This window comes from Micromesistius poutassou (genome assembly GCF_964030765.1).
Source record: "Micromesistius poutassou genome assembly, chromosome: 6".
Taxonomy (NCBI): Eukaryota; Metazoa; Chordata; class Actinopteri; order Gadiformes; family Gadidae; genus Micromesistius; species Micromesistius poutassou.
Genome location: NC_140276.1, coordinates 11,729,651 through 11,756,902, shown reverse-complemented (window position 1 = coordinate 11,756,902; position 27,252 = coordinate 11,729,651). Strand labels below are relative to the sequence as shown.

The 27,252-nt window shown below is 43.6% G+C and overlaps 5 protein-coding genes across 7 annotated transcripts in view; 1 reads left to right on the top strand and 4 right to left on the bottom strand.

Annotated features, from left to right (window-relative positions):
• Positions 1-265: 265 nt before the first annotated feature.
• Positions 266-5,522, bottom strand: LOC311344888 (transmembrane emp24 domain-containing protein 9-like). Its single transcript, XM_084469222.1, has 5 exons — positions 5,368-5,522; positions 4,260-4,360; positions 3,188-3,313; positions 2,539-2,685; positions 266-2,193 (listed from the first exon to the last, which is right to left on the bottom strand). The coding sequence occupies exons 1-5, from the start codon at positions 5,513-5,515 to the stop codon at positions 2,044-2,046; spliced, it is 672 nt and encodes a 223-aa protein (XP_084325348.1). The 5' UTR covers positions 5,516-5,522; the 3' UTR covers positions 266-2,043.
• A 266-nt stretch (positions 5,523-5,788) lies between these two features.
• Positions 5,789-8,351, bottom strand: LOC311345290 (transmembrane emp24 domain-containing protein 9-like). Its single transcript, XM_084469649.1, has 6 exons — positions 8,153-8,351; positions 7,684-7,772; positions 7,271-7,396; positions 6,889-7,011; positions 6,309-6,429; positions 5,789-5,950 (listed from the first exon to the last, which is right to left on the bottom strand). The coding sequence occupies exons 1-6, from the start codon at positions 8,286-8,288 to the stop codon at positions 5,823-5,825; spliced, it is 723 nt and encodes a 240-aa protein (XP_084325775.1). The 5' UTR covers positions 8,289-8,351; the 3' UTR covers positions 5,789-5,822.
• A 270-nt stretch (positions 8,352-8,621) lies between these two features.
• On the bottom strand, positions 8,622-11,233 carry tmem216 (transmembrane protein 216). The gene is made up of 5 exons (XM_084469189.1): positions 11,228-11,233; positions 10,542-10,635; positions 9,922-10,014; positions 8,946-9,147; positions 8,622-8,755 (listed from the first exon to the last, which is right to left on the bottom strand). The coding sequence occupies exons 2-5, from the start codon at positions 10,555-10,557 to the stop codon at positions 8,740-8,742; spliced, it is 327 nt and encodes a 108-aa protein (XP_084325315.1). The 5' UTR covers positions 10,558-10,635; positions 11,228-11,233; the 3' UTR covers positions 8,622-8,739.
• LOC311344855 (uncharacterized protein) lies at positions 11,079-18,993 on the bottom strand. 3 transcript variants are annotated; one of them, XM_084469187.1, is made up of 13 exons: positions 18,818-18,993; positions 17,664-18,499; positions 17,274-17,335; positions 17,053-17,085; positions 16,414-16,532; positions 16,151-16,188; positions 14,599-15,995; positions 13,888-14,521; positions 13,129-13,441; positions 12,489-13,025; positions 12,264-12,385; positions 11,968-12,019; positions 11,079-11,511 (listed from the first exon to the last, which is right to left on the bottom strand). In XM_084469187.1, exons 2-12 carry the CDS (start codon positions 18,453-18,455, stop codon positions 11,996-11,998), a joined length of 4,071 nt encoding a protein of 1,356 aa, XP_084325313.1. In that variant the 5' UTR covers positions 18,456-18,499; positions 18,818-18,993; the 3' UTR covers positions 11,079-11,511; positions 11,968-11,995. The 3 variants fall into 3 exon arrangements, with proteins under 3 accessions (XP_084325313.1, XP_084325312.1, XP_084325314.1); XM_084469186.1 differs by having other exon boundaries at positions 11,079-12,019; XM_084469188.1 differs by having other exon boundaries at positions 11,079-12,019; positions 13,129-13,438.
• A 50-nt stretch (positions 18,994-19,043) lies between these two features.
• The window catches only part of matr3l1.1 (matrin 3-like 1.1), a 13,853-nt gene continuing 5,644 nt past the window's right edge, over positions 19,044-27,252 (top strand). Inside the window, 16 exon segments of the mRNA XM_084469177.1 lie at positions 19,044-19,181; positions 19,780-20,832; positions 22,537-22,598; positions 23,066-23,104; positions 23,343-23,419; positions 23,496-23,527; positions 23,654-23,776; positions 24,360-24,485; positions 24,780-24,896; positions 25,378-25,502; positions 25,728-25,782; positions 25,786-25,830; positions 25,832-26,030; positions 26,587-26,622; positions 26,625-26,673; positions 27,196-27,221. Coding sequence (XP_084325303.1) covers positions 19,831-20,832; positions 22,537-22,598; positions 23,066-23,104; positions 23,343-23,419; positions 23,496-23,527; positions 23,654-23,776; positions 24,360-24,485; positions 24,780-24,896; positions 25,378-25,502; positions 25,728-25,782; positions 25,786-25,830; positions 25,832-26,030; positions 26,587-26,622; positions 26,625-26,673; positions 27,196-27,221 — 2,113 coding nt within the window. The 5' untranslated portion in view covers positions 19,044-19,181; positions 19,780-19,830.

The window sequence follows — 27,252 nt, the reverse complement described above, 5'->3', positions numbered from 1 at the left end:
CACAGTCGGGTTTAAGCCACAGAAGTATTGAGGTACGCTCGTTTTATCACTCCCGATTGAACAGGTCGACTCAATAAAGGTTCCTACTCTCAGTGCGACAGCTACTATAAGCGGAAATACCGGTACATTCAGAATTAATTAGAAAATACAATGTAAGTAATGATAAGTACTGCATGATCACATTAATCTCACCTCAATATACCATCTCTTCATTTTCAACCGAAGATGAAAGCTCCACGACAAAAATAAAAACACATCACAGAAACAAAATAATAATTATTATAATTGTACATTTTATTATGCTTTAGCCACAAATATCAACCGCTGAAGTTTTTGACCACTATGGTTTATGAATGTTGCTTCTAAATATAAATAAACAAATAAAACATGGTCTCTGGTGTAACACAAGCTCAATATTAATAGTATAAAAATAATTTGTGAATGACTGTTGGCATAGGCCTACAACGTTTTCTTATAACTTCTTGTTTTTACTAGAAATACCAAATCGAAATGAGGAGCCAATAAGCCTTCAAATTGGCTTCAGACATCCAAAAAAATATATAATTCAACCTAAAACTATTAGCAGTAGCAGACTCGGACGATGACTCTCTTCTCTTCAGAAGTTAGTTAGTTGCAGGAGTCAGGTTAAAAAGAACACTGTTTAAATTTCACCAAGCCATGGGCTGAACAAAAGGGACATATTTGAACAGCACAATGTGCGCCAGGACCACACTGCAGACACATTCAATTAACTTTGTTTTTTATTAGTAGACTCATGAATAAAAAAAAAAACATAGTGATCAGTGAATTAATCTAGGATAGTTAGATGATTCCAAGAACCCAGGAAAGCCCACCCCTAGACAGATAGAAACACACATTCAATTTAGGCCCGATAACGCAATGCTGACAAAAATACAACTTAAAATATTTATCATCAGTTGGTCTTCCAGCGAGATGGGTTTATTCAATAAATGCAATCGGCATATGCAGTACAACACAAAGTCATTGGAAAGTCAGCTTCAAGTGACAGTTAAAGGTGTTTTAATAGGGCCCTGATCGCAGTGCTGAAACACTCACACTGGAGTTTCCTACTTTACCAAATTAATAAACGAAGGATAAAAAAATAAAATCCAATTTAGGTTAGATCAAATACCCGTAGAAATTATGATCTGCATTTTCCCCCCACCTCTTGAATAAAGAATGTATGTGCGATAGCTATATCAGTTACATCATTCTCAACTGTGATTAGTGACAACCAGAAACAGTCGCAGTAGATATAAATTGCACCCATGTTTCTTTAGCCATAATCAGGAAAACCAATTGCATTTGCCGAAGACTCCCACCTGACGGGGACCCATCCGGCTCCATGTCTTCCCTCCAGAAAACATGGAGGATCTCTTTTGGCCAGTAACAGGACATGTCATCAACTACGAAGAGTGTAGTGGAAAAGGGAAACAAATGAATGGTTAATGTGTTTTAAATGGGTAGGGTAACCTGGTAGGTCAGTTGGCTTTAAACTCAGTGTTGCAAAAGGATAGTTTGTGAAGGTAAAAAAAAAAAAAAGAAGTATAATGCACGAGCTGGGGTTTGTACCCGTCCAGAACAAAGATGATATTCTATGTGGAATTTAGATTGTCCAAATCCAAGACAGCAAAGCATTTTATTTTAAGGGGCTGTGGGTTGATAAAAATAGTTAAATAAATATAGAAAAGTAACCTCTACCCTGTTGGTCAAAAACATCTTAACAGTCAGGACGGTAAGGGAAACAAAAACAAAACAAAGACAACGCAGTCTATGACAAGACCCTTCCCAAACTAAACCCAACCAAACTGCAGAGATGGATTTGTCCATGCAGTTGCCCACTATTAACTCTTCATCTTCATCTCCAGCACCCCTGTGTGTGTGTGTTGCATGATGGGTAGGGGGGTTGGCTGTCAGTACTGAAATCGCTCACTTCACCCACTTAACAAAAAAGCGCACACACACACATGTTCAGGATCATAAAGAACTGCACAGCCACCGCTGTCCCCAAGACAAGAGCATTTACACCAGCTTCTTGGCCTCGAAGAAGCTCTTGAGATGCCTCATCTGCCAGAAGCCGATGGCCACCAGGATGAGGGTCTGGACGATGGACCACCACAGCACACGCTGGTTGGTACTCTCACTCGTCTGCCTGAAGCGCTCCTCCCGGTACTGGAACACAGCAGCAACATAACGTCAACCCCTCGCTGCCCAATTGAGATTGTATCTCCACTTCTACTACTACTATTGGGTCATGTATGAGAACTCTATTCTGTATATTGCACTCATGGGCTTATTATAATTCTCTATATCGTACGTTCATTCTTATTCATTAAGACGACACGCCTCATTCAAGTTAGCATACCGAATAAAGAAATAATGGAACCGCCACCAAAATGTAGTCTTATCATCGCTCTGTGCACAGATAAAAGCTCAAGATATTATATATATTTAGATTTGCTTAAACATTTTGAATTTAAGACAACCCCCCCCCCACCCACACCCCCATATACTGACCCTTTGGTAGTTCTGCTCCTTCTGGATCTGATCCACCTGCTCCACCAGCTGTCGGACGCGGAGCTGCAGTTCCGTCAGCTTGTCCTTGGCAGCGATCTCAGCATAGTTGTTGGTGTGTTCGCCCACCTGGATGTCTAGATGCACCCGCTGTACACAGAACACAGAGCGAGAGCCAATCAAAGGAAAGCTAGAGGGTGGGACTTTAAAGTACCCAGCACCCACTTTAGAGTAACCAGATTGCTTGTAAAAAAAAAAAACTATAACCTGGATAAAGTTTGGACAAAATATCAAAATAAAATGATAATGGCTTAGTCTGAACATTTTTGGGTTTAATAAACAACAGATGCCGTATATTGTATAGAAAAAAATGTATCATGTAATTTTGATGCGAGTGAAAATTTGTACGACAAATAAACATAACTTATAATAAACTTCTCAAAGCATAAAACAACCTATAGTAAATAAGTGAACTCAGCTCCACATCAGAACACAAGACACTTGTCACTGAACTTTTAAAAGAATGAAAGGGATGCACCTTGCTCAAGGTTACCTACAGGCTGTAGACCCAGGTCATTGGGGTTGGAACCCATAGCCTTCCAGCACAGACATGTCAAACACCCTTACCACTAGACTATGACCCTGTACCTACCAGCATGCCTCCTGCGAACAGGGCGAACTTGGAGGAGTTGGAGTGCAGACAGATCTGGTGCTCTCCCGGAGTGTGCGACGTGAAGGTGAAGCGTCCCTCTGAGCCGTACTGACGAGACAGGATCACCTGGGAGACACACAAACACACATGTACTACCCTGGCTACCAGAGATAAAAGAGCTCACGTTTGAACCACAGGTGTGTGATGTTGATCAGTCAATACAAGTCATTTCAAAACCCGACCCTACATGGGGGTGTCGGACCACCCAGAAGTGTGAAGAACAGATTGGCCTACCAGCCTACCTAGTGGACTGTGCTTGCTGGTAGGCTGCTTGCATCATACATCTGGGTGTTCAGACACTCCCATGTAAGGCTTGGTATTGGCAAGGACCACACAATACAATAGCACCACAATTCATTGTTGACGGTACAATTTGTAACCCAATACATTGCAATGCTCTACATATTTGACAGAAAAAAAGGTTGAAAATAAGACTGGCTGTGTGCAACATTACCATTTTATAACCATTTATTCCAAAATAAGTCCAGATTTTTATATAACCAGATACAATTTTCTGATTTCTTTCAGTTCTTTCAGTTTCTACATCTTTGTTTTTACCAACTTCTCACCAATCATGGCCTCTTACCTCACCAACAGAAAAAACTCCACCATATGGTGGACTAAAGGTCGATTGATTTGATTGAGCTTGTACCAGAAAGTTTAACTTGTGTTTGCAATAAAAGACAGTGGACACGCATAACAGTGAAGCATTCCATATAAGAAAAGTAGCTCAATTTAAAATCAATACTTGGGGTCCCATGCACCGATACAATATTGTCACACAAAATATCACGATAGCATGCTATATAGATTACTTCCCCCAGCCCTCCACCCAAGGGTGATATCACTTTAGGGTAGAGGAAATGGGATACTTTTAATGGGTTGTTCGATTGTTGGGAATCCCTATTTATCAACTCTGGGATCTGCTGCATTGCATTGTGTTTCCTGCATGTCCCTGATGTCTTTTTCCGATATAGACTGCTTCAGCTGTGTGTGGATTGTGGTGGAGTACCTTCTCATCGGGGTCTTTGACCTCTACGAACATCCCCAGGCCCTGGGTGGCAGGCAGGTACTCCTCCTTCTGCTTGTCATACAGCTGGGTTCTGTAGTTTCCTGCGCACACACACACACACACACACACACACACACACACACACACACACACACGAGGTCAGAGACAGAAGAGACATGGGGATGCTGCTAGGAAAAACAAAAACACAACTTCAATAATAATGAGCTAACCCCTTCCTTCAAAGCAACTTGCTCTATATTTTTAGGGTTAATGGTTAGCAGCATAGGGTTTTGCACACTGGGGTTAATTGCACACATGCCTTTATTGTAGCAATTAAAACAGCTTGCTTATTTGATTAATTGTATGTACTCGCATGATTCTTGCCTTTTCTGGGTTGTGCCTTCCTTATTTAATGCACGTATGCAAGTCACTTTGGAAAAAAGTGTCAGCTAAATGAATTTCTTCACCTCACTTTACTTCCCTCAGTGGGTGAATAATGGCCTAGTGCAGATGCGCTTGAGAATGACCTGAGCAGTGGTTCACATCAAGGGCGGTGTACTAGGTTACAGTGACGGCAGACATTGAAAGAGTGAAGGGTACCTTGAATGTAGTTCATGTTTGCAATATAAATAGTAACATTTATGATTTGATTCATTATTGATTACTCATTCCATGCTGTTATTGCTCCATTTTAATACATATGACAATAATAACAGAAAAATAATAGCCATAGCAACTCTGACAGTTGTGTTGTGTGAAATATTCATGGTAATTACGTATTCGAGTAATAATATGCAAGTAACATTCGTTTACTCAATACCTTGAACTCCTCCACTCACTACAACTGGACTGCAGCTCAACCCGGACATACTTGTGTGACACTTGCCCACTCTACATATGGCACTGCTAAAATACCTCTCAAACAACGACTTCCGCACAACTACGTTGATATATGCGTTTTAATATATACACCCTACCAAAAAGCTAACCAGAGCGATGATAAAATATCTTACATGTTGTTATGTATTCAACCCTACTTTCCATGCGATCGGCGAATAGTTGTCTAGCCAGCTCAGGGCAAGACGCAATCTAACTTGTAAACACTCACCAATAATCATTGTTTCATCGGGAATTTCCTCTATAAAGCATTTCTTCTCGGTCTCCCCTATGTGAAAGTACAGGGGGGAAACGGCGCTGTAATATACACTTAAAAGTAATACTGAAAACACACACGACTGCATCTTAATGGCCACCATCTTGCTCTGCCGGGAGAGTTCTCGTCTGAGTCTGCGCGAAGAGATCAATGCCACGTAACCCCATCGCTTTAACCTCGTCCAATCAGAGCTCGCTTAAGAATTCTTGGTACCGCAGTTCATATAGTAGGGCCTACAATATTGCAATTGCACATTTTGGCTCTCGTCAGGCTAAATTAATGTGTTACAACCTATAACAATTTATGGAGATCATTGTAATTATGATGAACTAAATAAAACTAAATAATGCTAAATAAAACATTTGTATATATTTTTTTCTTTATTGAATAACAAAGCTTAATTGAAATTTTTACAATCGGATATAGGAAACATTAGAAGAAGCACACTTTGGAATAATTAATTCCTTGGGTTTGAGGTTGAGGAAAATATCTGGTTTCCCAAACGTCTGAGAATCCTCAGCTTCAATGACGTTTAGACCTATAACCACACACACACACACACACACACACACACACACACACACACACACACACACACACACACACACACACACACACACACACACACAAAACAGTTATATCAACAAAATATGTATCATAAGAGTATTATTAACAATCACAACAATCTCACAACAATCGCTTCAAGTAATTTTGTATGATTCATTCAGAATAATTCATTTGAATCGGTGTGTTTTTAATGTTTGCCAACACATCTAAATTACTTAAAGATTATATATACCATTATGTTGGCTGGAAGGCAAATGAGTCCATAAAAACATCCAAAAGGCTGTTTAAAAAAAAAAAAAAAGGTTGGAAAGCGCTAGGGTACTACTTGCTTTTGAGTGTTCTCGTGTTCCACAGAGCGAGGGCCACTATGCCCATGAGGGTGCAAAGGATAGAGGACCACACTCTGTTGAGGGTGTTCTCACTGGTCTCTTTGAAGCGCTCCTCACGGTACTGAAAACACAGCAGCGCACGTGTGAGGACGTGTGAGGCTGGGAAAGAAAGCTACACAGACTCTCAACAGACTTTTAACAGAAGCTAAACAGACTCACCTGGCAGCACACATCCATGGATAATGCTGATGTGTGGAAAGTTTGCAGCAAACGACTGTGATAATAGTAATAAGACCAACAACAGAGCTAGAGTCAAAGGCAAGTAGAATCTCAATGTAGAGAGCATTAAGCAGGTGGACAGAGGAGCCAGAAAATCTTCCTAAACTTACAGGCCTAATGGGCCACAGCTTATCATCTTGTTAATTCTTTAGGTCCAAGGGACTGTGCACTATAGTGTGACTGTGTGTCACAAAGAGAGAATGAATAAATGACAAATCCCTCTCAATGGGATACTTGCCCTTCACTCTAGCTCTAACTTTTGTCCCTATTGATGTGGTTATGTCACGTTTGAGGCACCAACCTTTTGGTAGTTATTTTCCAGATGTATCTGGTTCACCTGCTCTGCTAGCATTTGGATCCTCAGCTGCAGTTCATTCAGCCTATCCTTGAGCATCTTCTCCACATGGACGTCTAGATCCACCCGCTGCCGTGGAACACAGGATGAGAGCCAATTAGAAACAAACAAGGGGGTGGGAGCTTTGAAGTAGGGAAATTAATCAACTTGACATAAGTTTTGTGAAAATGTGTGTTGAAAAATAAATACTAGAAAATCTGATATAACAGTTTTATAAACATTTTCATTTCGATAAAGGTTAATACAATGCTATTTATGGTGGTGTGTAATGCCAATGATCGTAAGCTTTTGATTCTAGATGTTCCCTTGGGTTCATGGGTTTATCTACCAGCGTGGCGTCAGGCGAAAGGACAAACGAGGAGGAGTTGGAGTGGAGACAGATCTGGTGTCGTCCAGAAGTGTGGGACACAAAGGTGAATCTTCCCCCAGAGCCGTACTGACCAGACAGAATCACCTTGGGGGAAACACACACACACACACACACACACACACACACACACACACACACACACACACACACACACACACTATTAATACTATTAATTAATACTAATTAATTACTAATTAATTACTAATTAATACTATTAAAATGCAATTCTTCATTTACATTTAATTTCTACTAATCTATGTATACTTATATTTGATGTGTTTATGGGGTGCATGTTGTTAGTATTTTTTTTTCTATTTTCCCATAATATAATCTAAATAATCTAAAGCAAAAATGCGTGTGCGTGTGTTTACCTTTTTATCGGGGTCTTTGACCTCAACAAACATCCCAATGATCTGTGGGACAGGCAGGTGTCCCCCTTTCAACTGGACCCTATAGTTCCCTGCAACATAGTAAATAACTAGTTTACTCGTTTTCCTTCCTCGTTGTTTTACGGCCCGACCAGTATGAATGAGACACTGTATAGCTGTAACTTCCTTTTTCGCGAGAACGACTGGGAACTAGCTACATCAACAACAAACTTTCGTTTTTTAAAAATTTTCAGAAAGGGATGAAAAATGACTCCCTATCTCAAATCAGGTATATGGTTTTCTCCATTTAGGGCAGGTGAACAAGCTGTCAATCGACACACGTAAACAAAAGTAGGTCTACCCAACTGTACAAAACGGCCTACACAAAATATAAACATGACGCCATATTTACGTTACTCAATCTACCCAAATATAAATAATACAGAAAATAAATGTTGTGCAATATGCTCACCGACTACTTTAGTCTTCTTAGCAATGTCTTGAAGAAAACATTTTGTCTCTGTATCTCCCATGTACAAGTACACGCAGGAGACAAAACTGCAACAGGCATTTAAAAGTAAAACGAGATACAGTACACACAACTCCATTTTAGTAGTGGCAGCGCGGTTTCATTGTAATGCATTTATTTCCTTGTTTTTTTTTATTGTATCTTCCCGACCGTTTGCACTTCCTCAAACAAACACACGGGTTGATTCTGGACTATGTAGTTCTAGTGTAGGCCACACTCTTCCAAAAGTAGCCTACATTTGAAAAGTACTTGGATAAATATACATTAAAAAATAATTCACAATTACTATATTTCAGATATGACAATGAAAAACTGCACAAAACCGTGTTTATATTTTACGTTTATTTCCAACCTTGAAAAAGTAAAAATGTATACATAATTCATATATAGGCCTATTGATCAGATATATACATACCATTAAAAAAATAATATTCTATTATACAAAATACAGGTAGATTTCTGTACTGGTTTGAACAGAAGGGCTCATTAGAAGAATCCAGGAGAATCCCTTCTTTGTGTTTGATGTGGTTTCAGAACACTTTAGCCCTGTAGGTGAACAAACACACATGCACACACAAACACACACCCACATTAACTGTTGTTACCATGACAGTGGTGATGTTGTGAAGTAATAGTACCAACACATTCTAACAGTAAGAAAAACACCACAGCAAACTCCTTGTGTCTGAACCCTTACTTGGCAATACAACTCTAATTCACCAGCTGTGTTGTATACCTGGAGAAGAGCGACACAGTGACCAGGCCCAGGAGGAACTCTAGGCCATAGAAGCAGAGGAGAACGGCAGTGAGAATGAACTCCAAGCGCAGGACGAAGGTCTGGAGGAGGAGGAAGTAGACAGCGAGGGCCACACAGGGTAGGAGGAGCAGTAGAGACACACTGGTGGCCAAGGATCGCTCACATAGATTCCCCTTCCAACCTAGACAACCGTACAATAACCATTTATAACAGAGGTACCCAACCCGTGAGTTAGGAGACCACTGGGGTCACCTGATATGCAAATGAAGTATGGGGGGATGGTACAGCCTTATAAGCTATTGATATTAGATGGTGTGTTTTTGATGATTGAAAAGATTTGAAAGGCCCTGTAAAAATAAAACAGACAGCAAACAAAACAAACAGCTTGGTTAATATTCATACCCAAGACTTAAAAAAGGAGCCACATTTTTAACCACTGATTTAGAGACAGTATGAAAACGGTGTTATAAAGTAGAAGAATGTAGATTCACATTTAAAAAATGTGGTTGTTTGTGCAGCAATGGCCTAATATTCACATATTATGAACGATAACCGCAGCAATTGTGCTTGATAATTCTGTCCTAAAGCCTTACCTAGAATAACCTAAGTAGATAAAATGTGCTAATGTATCCCTCAAGCAGACTGAAAATCTGTTTAAGCCCACAAGGTGGCAGTAATGTAATTTGTTTTATGCCACTAATACAAAACTTAAATTTGTTAAGTTTATTATCATCCATTACAGTATTTGTCAGTATGATAATTCAGTGTATTGAGAGAGCAAGACATTTAGATTATCAACCATACAATAGACGATAATTACTACAGAGAAAGAAGATAGAGATAAAGAGAGAAAAGAGAAGAGTGAGAGAAATAGAGAAATAATGGCCAAAGTGAAAGCTCCTTAACATTTACAGGTGTATGTTTACACTCTCCTCTCTTCTCCCCAAATACCTACCATAGAAGATCCTGAGGCTCTCTAGGCAGAGAAACAGGAGATGCAGAACGACATCCAGAATCAAATTATCTGATGGATAAGGGAGTAAGAGCCCTAGGAAATATACACAAGGTACAGTTTAGATCCTCAGGTTTTAATGTACATGGTGAATCTATTAATAAAAACCTAGAACTGATATATTCTACAAATAGAAAATGCTGGCCTGCTCGTACCTCTCTCTTTGTTTACAGAAATCTTACAATAACAACTCCCAAAACCCCTACAAGTCATGCCACCCACACAGACGAGCTATGCTAGTTTGTGTCAAGCAGTTGCACAGCAAACCGCTTACTAACTGGGAAGGTGCTCAATCATACACACTGCAACTTAAGCTTTTGCACCGGTCACCTAGGCCCCTAGATTTATTGGTTTCAAAATTACTTCTAAAAGCTACTTATAGGCAGGCACATGTTAAGTATACTAGACTAAAGCATAGATCTTAAGAACTGGGGTTGCTTATGTCACCAACTCTAAGGTCAAATTGTACAGTTCCACTCAGTTGTATGCATTGCCTAATGGCAGTTGTCAACCATTAAACAATACGCATCAATCCATCCCCACATGAACGTTAAACTTCTGACCTTTGTAGACAAACATGAGAGACTCTGCCAGGAAGTATACTGCAAAGTACCAACAGTTGAGGTAGAGGAGGACTTGTAGTGATGTGGACGATAACTGGAGATAGTTAAGGAATAGCAATCACAGTGTACACAGAAGAATGTAGGCCGTGATGGGCAGCAGCTCGTCTAGTGGTTGGGGTGTTTGAAACTCACAGGTTTATGAGTTTCAAATTGTCTTCCTGTTCGCATCCTTGAGAAAGAGGCCCTCATCCCTATTCCTGCTCCTTGTTGAAGTGTGTCAAAACAGTATAAGTGTAAAAAATAATTATGTAATAATAAAGAAAGTAAATAATATATTAAGCGAAAATGGTTGATTCGTGTATGTCTATACATAGGCCTATGCAAGTAATCTTTATTGTACCTTACGGACCGCAGCAGCAAAACACAGGACGGCAAATACGATTTAATGACAGGTCGACCCGACAGGCGATCGATTCACCACCTGATTGTACATGAACTTGAAATCCCGAAACCCTCTTTACAGGCAAATTTAAAAAAAAAAAAACACAAGCACTTCATATTAACATGATCAGACTGGCGATTTATGGCCGAAAGCCTCGCATTTAATGGAGCCCCATCTGAATACTAATACATAAATAAGACCAGCTCACTTAGGACATACTGTTGTGATTTGTATTGAAGGATACAATTGGTCTCCCTAAAAGGAATGAAAAGCAAATGTTTTTTATGTTAGCTTGACTAGCATGTCGCAAACAGTACGTATTTTCGATTTGAGAAGTTGTTGTAAACTAAAAGGTTAAGTCCAAATCAAGACATTCAATACTTTTTTTCCAGATACTTACCGGACGCCATCTGATTACCATAGAAACGACTTGGAAGGAAGTGGCGACATAAGGCTTCCACTACGGGACGCGGATGTTGTGCTGCCCCCATAGGTTAAATACAGCATGGCACCTTGGTGCATAGCTTCCTAAAGGGGAGATTGATGTCGGTTCTTCTGTTGTATATATACATATAGAGTGCATAGTAGCCGTTAGAAATACAACACATTTAGTAAATTAAATATATTTTAATATCAGTAGTAAAATAAATTGGAACAAACGCAGTTCAACAAAGTTCCCTTTTTAAGTGCAATCAAAATAGAGACAAAAATGGATCCTGAAAACAAATAACAGAAACAGAACTTGAAAAAACTAACAAAGTCAACTAAAATGTCGACTGGACATGAAGAAGGCTCACATGTGATGTTGCCATGTCTTTATGTATTAGAGTTTCTTTCTGTGATTAACAGTTTTTTGTTAATCATCATTCCAGGACCCGATCCACTACATAAAGGTAGTCATGGCAACCTGAGACCCCGCCCTCGCTCTAGCTTGAGGATTGATTGCTGATCAGAAACCATCCCCCCATGACTTGTCAGTAATACCGGGGAAGTGACCAGCAGGGCAGCGCCATCATAGCTTGGATCCAGCATGTGCCTGAATGAAAATGAGGGCATCATTTGCCATTAAACATATTAAATATGAACCTGGACATAACATTAGTGGATTAAAATGTAGCTATTTAAACTAGTCTAATTAACTAGTTGAATCAAGTAATACAAATTAAATAAATCAAAGATTACTGAAGACCTTTGCACATGCACACTCAAACGGCGCCTTCCAAGCACACACATAGTACTCACACACAGCACACACACACACAGCACACAGCCTCCCCTACCTGGACCATCCTGCGGTGGGAGGGGCTTCTGCAGTGGCCCTCCTTGGCCTCCGTCTCCCTGGAATAGACGACCTGACACAGGCTACAGTAGAAGCCTGTCACCGGGTGGATGAACTCCGTTCCTGGAAAAACACCAGAGAAACATCTTATCATCTTTCAGTTTCACATACTGTGTTGTTCCTAATCTGTAACGCTTGTGAACACCGCCGGCCTCTCTGGTCCTACCGACTGGGTCGTCGAGGTCCTCCAGGTCTGGATCACGTTCCGCAAAGCCCGCCTCCTCTTCTGTCGGAGGTGCGCGTCCAATCTTCAGCTCCGCCTCGCCTGGCTGTGGTGGCTCCTCCCCTGGATGTTGCGGCTCCGCACCCAGTTCCATGACCGACTTCTTAGATTCTAGAACCCTCTTCGGTTTCAGAACCACTTCCCCTAATTCTACAACCAACACAGATTCCGATTGTAGAACTTTGGCCTTGGGTTCCGGAACTTCTTTTGCTGGCTCTCGTGGCTTTAACTCCTCCACTGGGTGTGGTGGATCCGTCCACAGTTCCATGACCGACTTCTTAGATTCTGCAACCCTCTTCGGATTCAGAACCTCCTCCCCTAGTTCTACTTCTTTTGCTGGCTCTGGTGGCGTTAACTCCCGCCCTAGCTGTGGTCGATCCGCCCCCAGTTCCACAACCTCCTCTTGAGATTCTTTAACCTTCCCGTGGGGTTCCAGAGAGTTCTCCACAGGTTCTGTGTTCATCTTAACCTCTTCTTCCTCTGCACAAAGAAATACATTGATATAGAATATACAGAAGCATATAATTATAGTAAAGAGGGAATAGGAGTGCAGTAAAATGTTGTCATATTTGTTAGTTCTTACCAGCTGGTTTGACCAGGTCACATGTCTCCGTTTCATCCCCTTCCTCCTGGTGGGACTCCACTGGCTCCCTTTCCTTCTCATTCTCCTTTGATAAATCGTTGTTCTCCTCATGAGATGCCTCCCCGCGGTTATCAAGCTGTGAAACTATTTCCCCCATCGTCTGTGGTGGTTGAGCTGGACCCATGTCTGCTGCAGCAGAGGAGCCATAGATCACCTTGTGGGCCTCAGACTTACTTCCTGCTTCAGGCCCTGGATGCTTCTCCAGTGTTGGCTCAGTCTTCTTTGTTGGTGCGGCCTCTGTAGAGTCCTTCTGCTTTAAGGCAGAGGGTTAGAGCTAAACAGTGTTGCCATGACTACCTGTAGACTGTCATACATACACTATGCAATTATTCTTATACAGGCTACAATGTTTGAGCATATTATAAGTATTCCATTAAATAGCCTACTGTCAAAGTAATTTAATCTCAAATGTATACTATAAACACAGGCGGTTAGATAGAGAAGATAGTTAGCCCTCAACTGTGGTTGCTAACATCGAGCTATAAAACCACTCTGATTAGTGCAACAGCGATGAGACATGACCTCAGTTATACTTACTACAGTATAATACAATGAATACAACAGATAAATACAATACATATTTTATAACCATTGTCGAACGTGGACAAATAGCTTTTAATTCAACATCTTCAATTTATATTCTATGTTGCAAAAGGAGAGTAACAGCAGCAAATGCAAGCTGAGGTGAGGTGTTTTTACCACTATATTAGCAGTTGAACTGGGCTCTGGGGTCAGGTCAGGCGGGGCTTCCTTCAACACCAAAGGCTCCTTGTCCTCGCCTCGAACCTCTCCTGCTTCCTGACGGGCTTCTGCATGGGTCTGTGTGTCCGTCACGGTATGGTCAGTGGGATCTTCACTGGACGTAAACGTCCCACCTCTGGTCCGCCTCGCTGCCGGCTTCTTGCTCCTCTGCGGCAGGGGGCATCTCCTACTTTGTCCCCGGGATACCGTCCCCCTGACGGTGCCTTGCTCCTCCGTGGGGTCCACTGCTGAGGCCTTCATCCCCACCACAGAGTCTGGAGCCTCCTCCTCCTCATCATCATCCCCGTTCTTGGCCCGGTCCGCGGTTTCAGCATCAGAGGACTTCCGGGTTAACTTCTGTCCCTCAGACTTTTTCTTAGGCAGGTTTCCTACACCCACTGGAGAGGGGCGTTTCTTGGCTTCCCTCCCCCCAGAGCCCTCTTCCTCCGTGGGCTTCTGTTCAGGGAGCGCCCCCCTGGGGCCTGGTTGTGGGTCTGGCTCCGGCGGAGGTGAACCTAGGATACGTGCGCTTTTCCTGGTGGTCCTGGGGACCCGGTCCACTGCCGGGGCGTCCGAGGCCTTTCTCCGCTGCCTGAGCGGAGAAATAGAAATACACACATAAGCTTCAGTAAGGAAATAACAAAAACAACTCTGTCTGTCTACACTTACCCCCGTCTGCTGGCTGTCTCTGGAGCCTCACTCTGTGACTCCGACCCGCTGGCGGATGGTTCTGCCTCAGAAACTGAGACCAGATGTGACCCAGTCTGCCGGCCCTCTCTGGGTATAATGCTCTGAGCAGATCCTAGGTCTGCGCTCTTGGAATTGGCCGTCTTGTGTTCCTGTTCCTTAACCACGTCCTCCTTCTCCTTCTCCTTCTCCTTCTCTGCCCCTCTGCAGTTGGAGGAGTCCAGCAGGTTTTTCACAGGGTCTGTGTTCCCACACACGTGTTGTTCGGCCGATGTAGTGGTCTGACACCGATCCAAAATGACACCGGTCAAAATGTTCGACGGCTCCTCAGGGGGAACCGGCCTCTCTCCAGGTTCTTCTATTGTTTCCTCATTTAGCTTTTCCCTGGCCGCGCTCCCTGTGTGACCTGCATTCATGCTCGGGACCTGTTCTTCTTGTGTTCTGGCCCCATGCAGGTCCCCATGCACAGGGGGAGGCATTTCCGGGGGAAAGGGCTGCTGGTCTTCCTTGGTTCTGTTCGTGTCCGCACTCATGCGTGTCACTCCCTTGTCTAACACCGCCTTTTCTTGCCCCTCATGCCTCTTCTGGGTTTCCTTGGTTCCTACGATGTCCTTATTCTTTGCAATGTCCCCGATGTGGTCGGAACCCTTCTCTCGGGTGGTATGGAACCCTTCTCTTGGGAGGCGAGAGGAACCCTCTCGCTCTTTCTTGTTCCTACTCTCCCCTTCCAGACTCTTCTTGTTGACCGCGGAGGAAGTGTTGGCCACCGGTTGGATTGGTGTGTTCTTCTCCCCGTCCTTGTTACCACCGCTAGTTCTCCTCTTTCTGTCGTCCTCCTGTCTGGCCCTTTTCTCCTCTGTTTTCCTCCCATGCTTGTCCTCCTCTCCACGGCTCCTTCTTCTCTTCGCGCTCCCTTCTGGACTGCCGTCTCTCCCCGTGATGTCTCTTCCAAACCGGTCCACTTTGCTATTCCCTCTCTCGCTGCTCTCCGCTCTGCGCCTTCTCCTCCTGCTGCTCTCGTCGTCTCTCCTTCTGTACCGGTCTTCCTCTTCGCTGCTGCTCCCTCTTCTCCTTCTCTCCTCCTTTCGCCAATTTGTTCTGTAGCTGGCCTCCTCTTCGCTGCTACTCTCTCTTCTCCTTCTCCTGATCTCCTCCTTTCGCCTATTTGTTTTTCTGTACTCCTCTTCACTGCTACTCTCTCTCCTCCTTCTCCTGGTCTCCTCCTTTCGCCTATTTGTTCCGTAGTTGTCCTCCTCTTCACTGCTCTTTTGTCGCTTTCTGAACAACAGTGTAGTCGACGAACAGCCATGATAGGTCTCTCTGGTTTTCTTACTTTTTAAATCTGAGCTTTCTGCTGGTAGCTTTGCATGATCTGATTCCTAGAAGAAAGGCATTGTGAGAAATGATCAGGTCAAGCAAGTTCAAACTCTTTTTAACATATTTGTTGGCTGTCCTGCTTACATACAGTCCACTTGAAGGATTTCATTTAAATACTTGTGAAGACATATTTGGAAAGATAGATAGACTGATGTACCTTGCTCTTGTCATCGTGTTGTGATTTCGTTCTTTGGCCTGCAAAATAACTCATCTTTTATAATCCCCAAGGGTGTACACATGCAGCACTATAATCCCTGTTGCTTCTCCAACAAGTATTTCAAATTTAAAAATCTATTTAGTTAGTTTGATTCATAAGAAAATAGGATACAACACCTACAGAGTTTAAATAGAATTCCGGTGCTAATGAATACCCCTACTATCAGAACCATGCAATGGTAAAAGGCAAAACACACAACATACTGCTTCTGTCGTTTTGCAGAGAACTGGAACTTTCCGAAGTGGAACTGTTGGAACATAACATTTCCAAAGGTTGCACATGCGTCGCCTGCTCTTCCTGATGCAAGGGCGTTGGCTTGACACTAGGGCCACAACGATAGGTTGATTAATTGATAAGTCGAGAAATAGAAAATGTATTGATTCAGATTTTGATAATGAAATGCTGAATTTCTCAGAAGTTCTTAGATTTGGTTCAAGGAACATCGTGATTATGAAAGCCAACCACAGGTCACATCACGTACATAATGCAACTGATTAACCAATCACATCCACAATATTTTTCATATTGTATGAAAGGTATGACATTTTACGGATACATGATGGCCTATAGAATTACAGTTTACAAATTTAAGCAAGGACACGATTGATTCCGGATGGATGTATTAGGGATATTTTCTGGGTCATTATGTTTTTCTGTCGACAACTGTCGACAATCTGTCGAACATAGGCCTATTTATTGTGTACTTAAAAATGAGGAATTAAGCATCATGCTATATTGTGTGAACCTCTTTATTAATCTGCATGTTTTTTTTCCAAATGTATATGATCAAGTAACGTACAAATAAAATCAATCAAATCAACAACAAAAAAACGTTTACTTACTTTTTGAGTTCATCAAAGACCCAGTGTGGGTATCTGCAAGGAAAGGACACAGCTTAATTTTGAACTCCATTTCCCTCCTGTGCTCTACCTCTCATGTATTTACATATTGCATCAATGGCAGCCAAAAGTTGCGGACTAAATGTCCTGTTGGCACAGACTTGCATTCTTGCAAATTCTAAGCTTGTTCCAACCAATCAGCGCAGAGACGTGGATGTACTTACCGCTTAAGCAGTGCTATCCTGCCTTTCACATGGCGCATGTAATAGAGGTGACCAAGCCATTTCTGAGAAAAGATAAAATCGTAGTCACTTCAAAAAGGTCATACAAACCTCAGATAACATCAACAAATACAACATAGCACAGCACAGTTCAGACTTATTTTAAACCCCAGAAAAGTATTTACACCATTCAGCTGAAAACGATGTGCCGTGTACAAACTATCATCACCCGACAAACGAACAACAGACTTGTATATACAATATGCTGCCTCTTGGCCAGGACTCCCTTGAAAAAGAGGTTTTTAATCTCAATGGGACTTTCCTGGTGAAATAAAGGTGAAATAAAATTAAAATATGGTTTCCGGTTTGCCATGGGATGGCTGCTCTGCTTACCTCTTGGTTGACGGCCTGGTAACTGCAGAGAGAGCACCTGTACGGGTATTTATCTGGTGCTCCCCCTCTGTAATCTGAGAGACGACCTGGAGGAGGCGTTGACATGGGAGGCTCTACTTTGGTGGGAAACTCGGGCCGGGATATCGTGAAGGAGATCCCTGCGACCTTCGGCGGGCTGCCAGCAGGAGGCAGGACATTGGCCGGGGAGGAGCTGTTCGCGGCGGGAGGAGTCCGCAGAGTGTCTTGCGACCCTCGTGAAGGGCCAGGGGCCGGGGCAGAGGGCGCAGTCAGCAGCATATTCTGCGTTGATGCGTTGGAGTGAGTGGATGGGATGCGAGGCGACTCTGTGAAGGAGTATGTGCCATGCATGAGGTTCGAGGCCGTGCTGGAGTACATGGGAATGGTGTGATGCGATACAGTGGGGGAGTAGTTGGGGAGCGAGGGATGAGATTCTGCAGCAGAGTATGCAGGAAGTATGGGATTCAATTCTGCGTAAGAGTGCAGAAGAAGTGTGTGATGCGGTGCTGGGGAGGGGCATGCAGGATCCGGGAGCAAGGTGATGGGTTCAAATGGAGGTGGATCCCTTCCACCAGTCGGACATTGGGCTAGGGGCGGAGAGTGTGGTTCTGGAGCGTTCCTGTGTTTCCTGATTTGCACAAGGAGGTGTGGGATGGTCTCGGCGGTGAGCAGCTCTTCTGGCATGTCGGCCAGCACAGCCAGGTCCTCCATTTCCAACCCATAGTTGGTCAGGATGTCCAGAACTTTCTCTCTCTCGTTGGGGTCGGACGACATCTGGTCTCTCGGTCTGGTCTGGTCTAGGGAGAGCTGTAGCTAGCCTTCAGCGTGTAGTCACATTGGGGAGATGAACGGACAGACAGGCAGCTGAATACTTTTATCCTTGCTCTAATGAGTGTGCTAAATATTAAACTTTATTAAAAAGAAATCATGCTTCAAAACAATATGTATAAGCATGTAGTATTTATATTAAAATAAGATGTAATATGTAATAGGTCATCAAACAACCTGCAAATAAAATGCACAAATGATGATACCATAGCAGACATCTCAGCTATCCCATTTCAAAACACATCCCCTCCTTTTCACCATTTCAACCATTTATTAACAGAGGTATAAGAGTTACGGACATTGTTTACCTGCAGCACTGCTCACAAATCGGTCAGACGAGGTACTCCCATGTGGTCCTAACGCTTAATTTATATGATGTGTAGCGATGTTGACATTAACAACTGAAGGACATTGGTATTCATTCATTCGTCATAATAACTGGGAGAATAGTTAATCAAGAAGTAGTTGCATCTCATGATGTTGCAGTTAGTTTTCGCACCAAACTCAACCATCTTTACCCGGAAGTGCTTCATGGTTTGCGTCCGTGAAAAACATGCAAAAAAGACTTGGATATTTTATCCCCTGATAAACACCCATGCATGTAGGCACCTCCATGCTCATTAATAACTTTCAATTAGGGAATATCCCTGTATTTAACGTCTACGATCAAAGGTAAGACCAAGATAAATACATCGTGTATTGAAAGAGTGTTGAACGGTTGTTATGGCCCTAATATCAGGTATGGTCGGGAACAGGATCATAAACAAAAATAGATTTGGAAACCGGTCCAGCAACTTCGGGGATCTGGGTATTCAATTCCGCTCAAATGTGCATTTTCATCCCTATCTTCTGTAACACTATAAAAGAGAGGAAACTTCCATGAGGTTAACGTCGGCCTATGCTTGGTCAAATGTTTTTGTAAGCACTGTATATATATCGATGTTGTCAGGATTTACCTCTTCTTCAACAATATGAATGCGTTATTAATAACTAGGTTATACAAGCATGACACAAAAAAAAGTATTTTCTGCAATCGAGTAGGCTATAGTCCTTCATTTTACTCCTTGCACTTTTTGAGTCAATCTGATTCAACTGGTTTAACTGTTGGTCATATTGTAATTACGTCACTCAGTGGCAATATTTGTCAAAGGCTGTATGTTATTTATGTGTTCGTACCATGTTCATTTCAGTGACATGTTTATAGAAGGACATCTTCAAATCACCCAATTCATTCAAAAGTCACCCAAGAAGCCTTTTTTTCCCTCTCCAGCTGCTTCTTCTTGCAGAGAACCACCCACTTTCATTCTAGCTTCCCTTCATCATGTCTCACAACTTCCCCTACCGAAGATTTCCTGCTCAGACGGAGACACCTCCCCCAGACTATGATTCACGCAGGCCAGTAGGGGGGGAGTCTGACTTTTATGGACAACCCCAGCCGACCAGGTCCTTGGCCCATCAGCAGCAGCAGCCGTCTCCTTCCTCTACTGAAACCCCCTACGCCGTCCAGGGTTCGGACGTGGCCATGGGCCTCCTGCGGAGCTACGGGCTGGATCCCACCGACCTGGCCCGTTTGGCGGAGCTGCCCGAGGAGATGCTCAACCTCGACAGCCTCCCTCACCTCCTCCGGCAGCTCAAGGAGAGGCGAGAGACGCCCGGCGCTGCTCCTCCTCCTCCCTCGTCGGCGACCGCAACCGCTCCGCTCTCCTCTCGTCATCCTGGGGTATCCCGTCCCGCCGCTCCTTCCGGCCCCGCCACCAATGACCAATGGGCGCAGATCCGGAACCAGCCGGTCCAGTACCCGCTCGGGCACATCCTCTCAGCGGCCACGAGCCGTTCTTTTGAGCAGCTTTCTTCCGATCGGCCGGACCGCCGGGCCAATCCCAGGCCACCACCAGCTGCCGGGTCCAACATGCATCCCTCCGGTGCAGAGAAACCTCTACCACCTCCGTCGTCCTCTTCTTGTTACATGCTGGACTACGGCCATCAGGAGAGAACTGTAGATCATGGTAAGCAAGGGAGAGCTGACAGGTACGACAGGCCCGCTCACGGCCAGCCAGCCTCAGGAAGAACGCCGCTTCCTCTCTACTCTCAGTCAGACTCTGCAGGCCACTACGGCTCGGGGCCTGCCAGGGACACCCACAGGGCCCATCCCTGGGCGGAGCACCAGCAGGATCCTCTTCCCCACAGCAGGGCTGGCGCAGGGCCGGCCGTCGCAGCCCCTACGGCCCCCACCAGGAAGGAAGCCCTGGACTTCCACGGCTCGCCACCAGGAGCATTCCCGTACTCTTGCTCACTGTGCGATGTCACGGCCCTCTCAGTTAAGGTAAGTACCATCCGTCCTGCATGACCCGGGTGCTGTCCAGGGCTTACCCTGACTGCGAGTGGTCTCTGTGGGGGTGGGAGGTGAGGGCGCCTTTTTCTCATTCCACAGCTTTTGTTCTTCTCCTCGTTCTCTGGTCTACAGAGCAGGAAGGAAGGAAGGCAGGTAGGTAGGAGATGTGAATGGACTAACAGCAGGGTTTTCTTTTTTTGCTTTCTGTGTTGCCTGTGATGAATCCATTTTTTTTCCACAGCACCCTTGTTAAATAAGAAGACCTGGTGTGAGGGCTGTGTGTCGCCTCAGTGTGTAGGAGAGTGGTTTTCCTCAAGCTCTAGAACGTAGGAGGCGTCTTATAGAAGTAGTTCTACCTGTACACACAAACAATTGTTTATGAATGGCTTGTCCCTACCATCTTGTCCAACATGGGATAATCCACTGAACAGCAAGCGGTACAACACTGGTGAATAGCACTTTGCAACACCAAAATTCACTCAGATTGGACAGGTTATAAACGGAAAGCGATATCCTATCATTCCATGAGTCTATAAAGCTGTTGTATAAAGCTGAACGATTCTGCATTGCTGCTACATTAGCAGCTGAAATGTCTTTTAAAAAATGAACTTCCAAAGGGAGACAGACTGGGGGATGTTGCTACTAGGCAAAGAACAGTCTCAACTTTATACTAAGTGAGTAAGCCTATCCCTGACAGCACTATCCCCACGGAACATCTATGTCCAACTGTGTGAGACATAAAACTATCCAAATGAAGGTCATACATAGGGTTTATAGTACACCATATAACTTCAACAAATGGATCCAAATGCTTCTGAATTGGGCTGGTGTGGCTATGGTGCCATTGATGCACTTGCTGTTGCCTGTCCACTGGTAGAATGATTCTGGACTCAGATCATTTAGGTTTTTACAGGTGATGATGAATGTTCCCCAATGCCCTATTAGGAAGAAGATTGGAAAATAGATACGCAAGAAGACACAATGTATTGTCGCACTAGTCGTTCTCTTTGTGAAGTCTCTTTGTGAATACTTAAAATACTGTAAATTAGAAAGCTTTAACAATCATAACTGGCTGAATGAGTTAGCAGACTTATTATCGATGGATAGTGCAGCCTCAAAACTTAAAGACTGATAGTGATCTAGGTGCCCCACAGACTCCATTAGAGACAGGAATAATATAACTTGGCTCAGAGGGATGTATGAGCCACATGATTGTGAGTTGGACCTGAGCTCATCATGTTCTGTACCAAGTTATCTAATAGGTTATATTTTAGTGCACACTTATCCTACAAAATTGTACGTTGCTTTCAAGAATGCCTTTTATTCCCATTTATTTACTTCAGGCAATCAGATTACATGAGGTCAATTATTTTTCTTAAGTAGCTTGGTCTGCTTGGTCTGCTTGGTCTACAACTTGGTCTGCTTCAAACATTTTGTGAATGTTCCACTCTGCTCTGAACGCAGGGGGCGGGTTTTTTCGTGTGTGTCAAATTTCATACATCTTCCATTATACCATGTCGTTGCCATGGGGATATCCTGCCGCGCCTCCTTCCTAGTTTTTCCAGGTTTTTTTCTACAAGATAGTAGTAGATTGGATCTAACTTGAACTGGCAAATATTACATGTTGTACCTCTTTTTAAGATAACATAAATTATTAGGAACTTGGTTCTAATCAACTGTTGCTTGGTTCTGCAGGTTTGGAATCAACACATCAACGGATCCCACCATGCTGACAAACAGCTGGCCCTGCTGCAGAGGTCTGTCAATCTCTGTCAATCTCTCTCTCTCTCTCTCTCTCTCTCTCTCGCTCTCTCTCTCTCTCTCTCTCTCTCTCTCTCTCAATCCAGAGAAATCGACAACACACATAATAAATGGGAGCCAGATAGTCTGCAGTGCACTCAGGGGTCACCTTACTAAAATATACAATCAAACCCCGATGTCCACAGTCCGTCTATAGACCGCACCTACTGATTAATGAAATGCATCTAAAATGTTACACAAAGGATGCAAGTGTCTGCAAAATGATAAAATATTTAGTGATCTATCTTGTAGAAGAAGCATTGTATTAATTTGCTTGTGATCTGGAAAGCTAGTATTTATTTCATGGCACTGACTTTGTTTGCAGGGTTGAAACTTACCCTGCTCCTTTGTATTGTGTACATTGAACTTCCACTTATCTGTGTATGTTTTAAATGTTTGTCTGCTGCTGTGTCTTCTCTTCAAGGTACCCTGACTGGGACTGTCGCATGGGAAGAAAATCAAGGTTAGTTCTCTTTTGTGCCACCTTTTTTTTATCTCATTCACCTAACCGCTTGCCTGAGAAAGACCAAAATATTGTGTGGGTGGGGTTTCAACAAGACTTTTATTTTGGAGGGGACATGACACTTGTTTTTCTAATAAAATGTTAGTTTTTTGGTTAAACACATGATCACCTATTTAACATTTTATAAAAATAGCATTTGTATGAAAGCATATAGCAAAAACACTTTTAATCTCTTAAGGTTTGATGACCAACCAGCAAAGCCAAAAGATAAAGAAAGACCCGCCCATCGCCCTCAGACAACCAATCATGAACCTGGTAAGGCTAAGTCCAGTGTTAGATTCCATGTCATCATTTGGCTGCTCTAGTTATCTAACTCTGCATCCTCTCATAGGTGCCAAAAGGAATAAAAGGATGGCAAAAAAGGTAACCAGGCTAATATTTAATACCACTTAGTTAGGCTTTGAACTTTAAAGATAGATTGTTTAGAATAGTTTGTGTACCGTTTGTTGTATGCTAAAGTATAAACAAAACTGCTTGTTTTTTTTCTAGACCGGGGGGAACAGCAAAGTGGTGTGTGCCAAATTTGAGGCGAAGTGCGTTGACGAAGCGTGCCTCAGGACGTTAATCGAACCCTTTGGGAAAATAGTCAAAGTTCTTATGTTCCCTTGTTTGGTAAGTTGAATGAATCTCCTGTCATGTGTGCGTCAATGTGTTACATGTAGGCTTTAAGCAGTGTGCCTTTATCCAGAGAGACTTACCAGGTGAGGCTGAGATCAAAGCATACCGTCAATATTGGAGTAGCTGCTAGAAATAAAAAGTGCTGCAGTGCACAATCTAGTTAAGAACTTGTATTTTATATACTTGGTTCTAATATTATAATTTGAAAAAAAATATATAGGTTTATATGTGTGTATTAACATAGAAAACATGATTTTAAGTTCAATGTAGGTTCAGTTTTTTTTTAAGTGAAATATAAATACAGCAAATAATGTCCTGATTTTCCTGTCTGGGAATAATTAGGTACAATAATTAGGTACAAACAAGGAAAACACTAAGTTCCATCCAAAAACATTGACGCTGATAGTTATTCAATATCTTTATGTTCTCCGTCACAGTTAGCCATTAGAGCTACTCTCTGTAGTCCCCAAAAGCCACTCTCTACAGACCTCTGTGTGCCCAGCAGCCAACTGGGTTAGCGAGGCTGGGCTAACCGTGGTGCTAAGCAGTGCTAATCCGCCTCTCCTCAACCCGCCAGGCGTTTGTGGAGATGGGCTCCAATGACCAGGCCAGGGACCTGGAGAAGTACTACAGCAGTAACCCAGCCGCAGTGCAGGGCAAAGAGGTCAGCTTCGAGCTCTCCTCAACCTTCAACTTCCTGCAGGTACATTCATTTGTGTTATTGTGCAATGGAATAATTCACACATTTTGGACCCTTTGATTTTAAATTGGGCGCGAGACGTGTTCATTTTCTCTCATCACGATGACTGATATACATAATAGTCCAGCTTTAAGTTTGCCTCCATGAAAACAAACAGGACTTCAGCTCTTAATACGATAACATCAAAAAGAGACAAATAGTCTATCCAGTGTCACCCGTCTGTTCTGTATTTAATGCTCTATATATGTACAGAGACATATTCTATTTTTTTGGACTCTATTCTCTGTTCTCTCCCAGAGTTCCCGGGTGCTGAGCTTCACGCCGGCTCCTCCGGGAGAGGAAGGCTTCTCGGACCTCATCAACATAGTGAGGCGCTTCGGGGCTCCTCTGTACACACTGGCCCTGCCCTCCCTGGTGAGGAGCCGCTTCGCCCGCCTTCTCTTTAGTTGAACAACCACGGTGGACAACAGGTTCTACTGTCTACTGTCGATATTAAAGCCGTTTCAAATGTCACAACTCTGCTACCCTAAAGTGGCATCGGCAAAGGTCTTGGTTTCGTCCGCTTTGGCAGCACCTATGGCGGACAAAACGTCAGTAAGCTGCAACACGCGCAAGTGTGTTCAAGAGGGAGAGTGGCCACCGACCACTAGTTGGTAGCATTCATGATGCCACTAATACCAGGGCGTCCATCAGTGGGCCATAGGCTCAATAATCATTTTGATACCCCACTTTGTGATTGTTAGTGGCAGACGTTTATTTACATAAAAAACCTTAAAGGGGAGGAACACGTGCAGCCCAGCTATTTCTGACGGCGTTTATGAAGCAGTACTCTTATATCATGGATAACATTTCATACAGCTCAATAGAACGCAAGCTTTGGTTTTGCTCTCGCCAGACGTTTATAGAGATGAAGATCGAGGCAGAAGCCCAGAAGCTGGTCGACTATTATTCAACCAACAGCCTGAAGATGAACGGGGCAGAGATCAAGGTCGGCTTCTCCGGAGAGTACAACACACTCATGTAAGTTCCTTCCTGTATGCAACATGTTCCTGCTTGTTATGTGACCAATACACGTCATGCCAATAGATGTCTGGTGCATAAGTAGTGTCTGAACTCTGTTTACATGGTGTTCACTATATAGGAATAGAGAGCAATAGAACAAGGGAGCGATTTCAGGAATTTCAGAGAAAAGCAGACAGCTCAGGGTCTCTGCTGCCCCCCCCCCCCCCCCAATCCCCTCCCCAGGCGAGTGTCCACCGCCAAGAAGTACGAGGAGCAGGAGGAAGCAGCAAAAAGAATCTAAGGAGGTGGAGGAGGTGGCTCCTCCGCGACCAAGCGGTCCCGGAGCCCGAGCCACGCAAGGGGCGCAGCCAGGGGGCCAACGAGGGCCATCCAAGAGGAGCAGAAGGGACGGAGAGGAAGACGAGGGGGAGAGAAAGAGCAGCTCGCCGTCCCGAGAGAGGAGGCAGAGGAGTGAGCAGCCGCCCGGCGCCTCGGACGGCGAGTCCCTCACCGAGGAGGCTGTTGTAGACGCCGCCACGCCCCCTGGTAAGGAAGCCCTCGCAGGACAAAGCTCATATGTGTGTTAGGGTTTAACGCTTGAGATACTCATTATATTTCACAAGTAATGATTAATTACAGTTGAAGCTAGGGTAGGCAATTTGTAAAGTAAGCTAGAATTTGAATAGCATCCAACTGAATAAATCCTGACCCATCCCTTCAGGCCTCCCTCCAAAGCCACTCCCCCAAAATACGTGAAGCGCTCGCTAGCTTTAACAACGCGTCTTTGGAGCCTTGTGAAGACTCCAGTCATGCGCAATGACAGGGTGCAAAGGCAAGCTGCAGGCAGGTAGCTGTGTAGTGACATCAAACATCAATTTATTCAGGCCGAATTAAATGATTGGACAGGATTATTACAGGCCTGCAACAGATACCAGATCTTTATTTCTTTTGTCTAACATTTCATTTTCTGCGTGATGATATTTGGTATTAAATATTAGAGGACGGACAGACCGTACATGTCGTATGTGTATGTGTTCATGCCATTTTGTATCTGCAAGGCAGAGACTTTTCACTGAACCAGAAGTATCCCCTCTTGCTTTAGCACAACCAGGATCAGAAGCGGAGGTTGGGATCCCAGCTGATCTGATCCGGACACCAAGGAAGCCGAGACGACGCACGACCCGGCAGAGTAGGGTCTTCTACCGTCGGGGTTTGAGTGGAGCAGAACCTCGCTCACATCGGAGGGGGGGCTTGTTTCAGCTTGTCGTCCCACCGGCTACAGAAAAAGTTGACTCTTGCTGGCTGAGTTTGCGGCACTGTAGGCCAATTACCCACTTATATATCCCCGCCCCCACTAGGGCTGAACAATTTCGGGAAATAATCGAATTGCGATTATTTTGACCAATATTGCGATTTAGTATGCTTTTTTAGTTCCTTATTGTATGTATTATTCACTAAACACAAGCAATAAATCATTCTATAGTATGACTAACACAACATTGGAAGCAGTTAACATATAAACTGCTCTTTAGGCCAGGCCTAGGTGTTGAAATTAATTGATGCATGAATTTATATAAATATATTCTCTTTCGTTTTTTTGGCACAGCCTTTGCGATTTGCAAATCGTGTTCTACTACATTGCGATATCAGTTTGAATTTGATTCATCGTTCAGCCCCACCCGCATGAGGCGAAAGGATGTGGACCTTCCAGTTCACCCAGTCAGCAGCTCGTCTGCGGTCAGACATTAGGAGACGGATTTGAGAGAGC

What these genes read in the sequence shown, in the direction of transcription:
- LOC311345290 (XM_084469649.1), bottom strand. Translation starts at nt 8,288, where the DNA reads ATGGAGTTGTGTGTACTGTATCTCGTTTTACTTTTAAATGCCTGTTGC. An exon ending in TAAGAAGACTAAAGTAGTCG is followed by an intron (nt 7,773 to 8,152) that starts GTGAGCATATTG and finishes ACTATGTTGCAG; the next exon opens with GGAACTATAGGGTCCAGTTG. An exon ending in TCAAAGACCCCGATAAAAAG is followed by an intron (nt 7,397 to 7,683) that starts GTAAACACACGC and finishes GTTTCCCCCAAG; the next exon opens with GTGATTCTGTCTGGTCAGTA.
- LOC311344888 (XM_084469222.1), bottom strand. Translation starts at nt 5,515, where the DNA reads ATGGTGGCCATTAAGATGCAGTCGTGTGTGTTTTCAGTATTACTTTTA. An exon ending in CGATGAAACAATGATTATTG is followed by an intron (nt 4,361 to 5,367) that starts GTGAGTGTTTAC and finishes GTGTGTGCGCAG; the next exon opens with GAAACTACAGAACCCAGCTG. An exon ending in TCAAAGACCCCGATGAGAAG is followed by an intron (nt 3,314 to 4,259) that starts GTACTCCACCAC and finishes TGTGTCTCCCAG; the next exon opens with GTGATCCTGTCTCGTCAGTA.
- tmem216 (XM_084469189.1), bottom strand. An exon ending in GAGCCTCAGGATCTTCTATG is followed by an intron (nt 9,148 to 9,921) that starts GTAGGTATTTGG and finishes ACGGTTGTCTAG; the next exon opens with GTTGGAAGGGGAATCTATGT.
- LOC311344855 (XM_084469186.1), bottom strand. Translation starts at nt 18,455, where the DNA reads ATGTCGTCCGACCCCAACGAGAGAGAGAAAGTTCTGGACATCCTGACC. An exon ending in AACACGATGACAAGAGCAAG is followed by an intron (nt 15,996 to 16,150) that starts GTACATCAGTCT and finishes CCTTTCTTCTAG; the next exon opens with GAATCAGATCATGCAAAGCT. An exon ending in GTTCAACTGCTAATATAGTG is followed by an intron (nt 13,442 to 13,887) that starts GTAAAAACACCT and finishes TCTGCCTTAAAG; the next exon opens with CAGAAGGACTCTACAGAGGC.